Raw genomic sequence first — 5,594 nt, 5'->3', positions numbered from 1 at the left:
TATATATATATATATATATATATATATATATATGTATATATATGTATAAAATAAAACCATTTAACTTTCTGATGTAAATATTTTCGGATGTATGAAAAACATTTTAAATAATTATTAATAATATTACTATAAATTAAAATATGTTAGATGCTTTTCATAAAATATTTAATGTTTTATCAAAGAAATTAAAATAATTAAATGTTATAGAAATAAAAAGTTTAATCAATAAAATAAGATTTTTAGTGTTAAAATAAATGTAATCAATCATCTGGAGGGAGACAGAAATATGTCCAGTTTGTGAGAGAAAAGATCTGAAACCAGAACAGGTCGGTGGTTCTGAGTTAAACCAGAACAGGTCTGACCCGAGACAGAGTGATGATGTGTTCTGGTTCTGACCCGAGACAAACTGAACCCGTTCTCACCGAGTCACAGATTATTCCTGTCGACACTCAGAGGTGAAATTATCGACTGGATTTTCGTCGTTTAGACTTTTATTTTAAATTAGATGCACTTTTCTTTTTATAAATAAAAACATTTGAACATTTCAAGGATTAAAGGAGATTTTTTAAAAAATAAATATTTGCAGATTTTGCCTTCTTCTATCAGACTGAGGTCAAAGGTCAGAGTTAAAGACGTCTGAGAGAAAAACTCATTGGAAGGAACATATAAAGAGAGAAGGACTGGATCAGGCGTGGAACCGTCCTGTCAGGAGTTTTTATGGTTCTGTTGTTCTCCGGTTCTGTCAGAGTTCCTTTTAAGTGTGTCGGTGTTTTCAGGTTTAGTTTGGACCTGCGGGAGGAGGGGCTCCTGGTCCGGTTCTGGTTCCGAGGAGCAGAGATCTTCGTGTTTTTTTTCTCTTCGCAGCAGGAAAATGATTCTGTTTCATATTTAATGACCGAGTCAGCCTGACCCAGATCCAGGTTTTATTTCAGTCCAGAACGTGTGTCGCGCCCTCAGAGCGCTCAGCCGGACCGTTTGGACGGTTTGAAAACAGGTTTGATGTCATGATGGCGTCTCACCTGTCAGGTTCTACCTGCTGCAGGTGGGTGTGTCTGTGAGACACGCCCACCTGCAGGGACTCTGGAACGACTCTGGACCAGATGTCAGAACCGATTCTGGACCAGATGTGGGACACAACTGATGGAAAAGGAACCAAACATGTTCTGATGAGTTCTGATGATGAAGAGGGGGAGGAAGAGATGAAGATGATCACTTCCTGTTTTTGTTGTTAATCTGCAAATGGAACTCAAAGTCAATACGCTCAGGTCAAAGGTCACTCTTACTTTACACACGATTGATTGGTTTGTGTGTGTGTGTGTGTGTGTGTGTGTGGGAAACTAAGAATGTAAGACCCGCCCCTTACCAGTGACATTCCTCTCTCTAATTGGTTCCCTTGTAGAACATTTTGATCTTTTAAAACATGAAAGAAAAACAGGTTGCTGAAGGTGAGACTCACCTGAGGACATCACTTCCTGTCAGAGTCTCTGTTTCCACGGCAACGTCTGGCTCTCATCCCATAATATTCCCCTCCTGCTTTACAGTAAAATGCAGCAACGATAAGTTTCCTGAGAGTTGCATAGTTGAGAAACTGATTTCTTCTGTAACACACACACACACACACACACAGCAGGCGTGTTGGAGCAGGCAGGTGTGTTCAGGTGAGGCGGCGTCACGCCGTGGAGCTGAATGTAAACAACGTTTGTGTTCCTCTTTGTGTTGAAGGCGTTTCTCTGGTAAATCTCTGAGTTCAAACGGTTCAGAAAATGAAAAATCAGTTTCTGGTCCTGAGAACAGTTCAGTTAAAACCTCTGTGTGTGTGTCTGTGTGTGCATGCGCACGTGTGTGTGTGTGTGAGAAGAAACAGATAAAAAAACATCTGTTTTTTCTGTGTTCTTTTATTAAACACAAACTAAATGAAGAACTGGTTCCAGCCCAGCTGCTTCCTCAGGACCTCAGAGGTTCAGGAGCTGCAGAGGAACTCATCAGCAGGTTCTGCTGCTCTGCATCATTCAGGTGTGTGTGAACACAACGCCAAGGTGGAATGACATCAGCAATAATCTGGAAGCAGCTGTTGCTGCCCATCAATCTGGGAAGGGTCAAAGGTCATCTGGAGTTCATCATTCTACAGACGAAAAGATGATTCACAAGAGGAAACATTTAAGACAGCTGCCGTACTTCCCAGGAGTGGCAGATTCACCCTGAAGGGCAGACAGTGCAATGCTCAGAGAAATGAGCTCCATCTCAGACTCTACAGGCCTCAGTCAGCAGGTTAAAGGTCAAAGGTTAAAGCCTCTTCTCTCTAAAAACAACATGGCAGCTCGACTTAGTTTCATCTGAAGGAACCAGAAGACTTCTGGAGCAGAACCAGACCAGAGGACAGATGTTTACCCAGAATGCACTGCAGCTGTCAGCACGGTGGTGGAGGGCTGATGGTTGGGGCTGATTCTGGAGTCAGATGTGAGGCCATCTGTCTGACAGGTGAAGCTTGGACCAGCAGTCCGACTCAGATCATCTGAACAAGATGTAAAAAATTAGGACCCTTTTTATTTTTAATTACATGTAGCCATCTTTGTCTTGTTGCTGTTTGTGTCTGTAAACTTTCTGGTTCTGATCGAAGCCGGACTGGTTCTGGATCGGAACAAACACTGATTCTCCTGTTGGTTCGCTGTGAGAGGATTTTACTCTCCGACGCTCTGCAGGACCAGCAAACGGAAGCAGAAAGAAAGTGAGAGGCTGATCTGCGTGTGGGAGGAAGATTTGCTTCTGAGGAGAAGAAATGTGCCCACTCGTTTGTCTCTCTGGATGCTTTTACCTCCCCTCCTCCTCCTCCTCCTCCTCTTCGTCTCCTTCGACCCGTCAGTGCTCCACATTTATCTCTTTCTGTGCAGCAGGTTGTTTCATCCTCATGAACATACATGTTCTGTGTGAGGACACATGAGAGGCTCTTTAGCACCTGTTCACATAGCAACCAGCTCTCAGCGAGACGTTTGGAGAGGAAGAGGAGGTGGGAGGCAAAAAGAGAGGAAGAGGAGGAGGGACGCAGAAATAAAAAGCTTCATGCAGGAAAACGTCCAACTTGTCTCCTCAGAGCAACGGACTCCACCGTTTTACTGACCTGTTCAAACAGGAAGTGACATCAGACAGTTTATGATCAACCATCGATAACCAATCAGAGGTCAGCAGCGTAGGAAATGAGACAAATGTCTGTAAACCCCAGGTCTGATAAAGCTGCGTCGGTGTGTAAAATGGAAATAAAAACAGAATGCAAACACTGAAACTAAGAATTGATCCATTTTCAGGAGAAAATCAGGTCATTCTGAATCTGATGGCAGCAGATGTTCCAGATGTTTCCCTCATCAGTCTGTAAACATCTGGACCTGAGGTCGTCCCATTCTGTCTGTAAACATCTGGACCTGAGGTTGTCCCATTCTGTCTGTAAACATCTGGACCTGAGGTCGTCCCATTCTGTCTGTTCAACAGTCTTGGACGGGAGCAGATGTTCTGACACCTGGAGGTCCGTTCCTCACTGATGGAGTCTACATTTAGCTACTTCTGATTTTAGCTTTAGCTTCTTTGAACTTTAACAGCTCAGTTTCAGCTTCTTCAGCTCTCAGATCTCAGACTGAAGTTATTTTTCTATTTAATTTGAATCTGATATCGTTCTGTTTGTGAGGACAGGTTTTGTCCTCATCTGTCAGCAGCTTGATGTTCCGTTTTGTTCTCACACTCCTTCAGTCGTTCTCACAGTTTTTCTTCGTCCCATTTGGATCAGCTGATTCCTCTTCCTCCCACGTTCTCACTCTCTCTGTTCTCTCCATCCTCGGTTCTTCCTCACATTAAAGATTTTAACTCTTTGTGATGCAGAAATCAGCGACTCTGGGTTCTTAAAGTTCTGTTGTCTCGGACCTGTTTGGACCACAGCCCAGTTCTAATGACACAGAACATCTCTGGTTCTGTTGAAACTTAACAGACTGAGTGGAAGTGTGGTCTGTGTTCTGTAGGACGGTTCTGTCTGTGTTCTGTAGGACGGTTCTGTCTGTGTTCTGTAGGACAGTTCTGTCGGTGTTCTGTAGGACGGTTCTGTTGGTGTTCTGTAGGACGGTTCTGTTGGTGTTCTGTAGGACGGTTCTGCCTGTATAAACTGGTTCTTTCTGCTCGGACCGGACTTCCAGCTGGGCTCAGGACTCGTGCGGTTTGGATTTGGGGGATTTGGACTCAGTTTCTGGTCTGACTTGTTCAGGATATCAGGCTCCTTTAAACCCGGTTCTGATACCATCAGCTGTCTACATTAATGTATAGAAAATAATAATAATAATAATAATTGTTATAATAAGTCGTTCTGCTGTTGGAAGGGATGCTGTTCAGCAGCATCTTGCTGAAATATGAAAGGCCTTCCCTTTTGTTGCTCCGAGAACAACTTTCTGGTTTTGTTGCTTTTTCTTGTTTTTATTTTTCTAACTGAAGTGAAAAAACTTGAGTTTTGTTTTTCCTCTAATTACAGATTTGGTTTTGTAGAAACTTTCCTGTCTGGCTGGTGACCTGTGTTTGAACTTTCACCTTTAGTTTTTACAGCAGGGTACCGATCGGATCAGAACCACAAACACTTTGATTCATCTTCACTGTTTCTTCTTCTTCTCTCACATTTCCCTCTTCATCGTCTTACTGTCGGCAACGTGGTGTCTCCATGGTAACCGCCTGCAGAGAGGCGGGCCCTGACAGGACACACCCACTGCAGCATGGCTCACACACACACACACACACACACACACACACTGAGCAGCAGGATATTTTAGTAAATGTGACCACAGCTTTGAGTGGAGCTGCTTCAGCATCTTAAATTACAGCTCCTCATCGTCGCCTCTCTGCTGCGTGTCGCCGGTTCTGCTCCGAACATATAATCAGCACCGAGTTCATCTCTGCATCCTCCTCTGAAACACAGAAACACTGTGGCCCGGTTCTGACCGTGTTCCAGGCACCTTCAGTTTGTGTAAAACTCAGCTGTGGGCTGATTGATATGTTAAATAAATCTAATATGAATATTTGGAGGTTCTGTAAAATGATTAAACTTGTTTGTTTTCATGTGTTTTATCTTTAAATGAGCATGAGTTTGTGGGAAAGAGTTTTCTGAATCCAGTTTGTTCAGTTCTGATGGTGCGTTCAGGGACACTCTGTACATTTCACCTCTCTCTGTGTGTTTGTGCAGAAACGCTGCTGGATGACTTCATGTTGACACATCCCATCTTCCTGACGGCTGACAGGCTCCAGCAGGTCCTGCTGCAGCAGTATCCTTCGCCCACTCAGACACATAATCAGCCTGATAATGTGCTCCTGGCGCTGTGCACGGCCCGGCGTGCACGCTCAGGTACATACCTGAGTCAGTGTGAAAGTGCCACGAGCTCCGCAGGTTTGGTTTTTGAACATCAGGTGTGTCTGTGGATCTTTGCCTGCAGGCTGACTGTCTCAGCTGCTCGGGCTTCAGGTTCTGTTCAGGTTCTCTTCGCCCCACCTAGTTCTGTCCGTGNTGTTTGTTCTCCTCAGCTGCTCGGGCTTCAGGTTCTGTTCAGGTTCTCTTCGCCCCACCTAGTTCTGTCCGT

The 5,594-nt window shown here is 44.2% G+C and overlaps 1 protein-coding gene across 1 annotated transcript in view; it reads left to right on the top strand.

Annotated features, from left to right (window-relative positions):
* Positions 1–5,594, top strand: part of rapgefl1 (Rap guanine nucleotide exchange factor (GEF)-like 1) — a 21,116-nt gene that overhangs the window by 4,026 nt on the left and 11,496 nt on the right. The window contains exon 3 of the mRNA XM_037978772.1: positions 5,204–5,282. Coding sequence (XP_037834700.1) covers positions 5,204–5,282 — 79 coding nt within the window. The remainder of the gene's footprint in view (positions 1–5,203; positions 5,283–5,594) is intronic.

The sequence above is a fragment of the Kryptolebias marmoratus genome, linkage group LG12, assembly GCF_001649575.2.
Source record: "Kryptolebias marmoratus isolate JLee-2015 linkage group LG12, ASM164957v2, whole genome shotgun sequence".
NCBI classification, from domain to species: domain Eukaryota; kingdom Metazoa; phylum Chordata; class Actinopteri; order Cyprinodontiformes; family Rivulidae; genus Kryptolebias; species Kryptolebias marmoratus.
The sequence above is the reverse complement of the archived record's forward strand: the minus strand, read 5'-3'. Positions and strand labels throughout refer to the sequence as shown.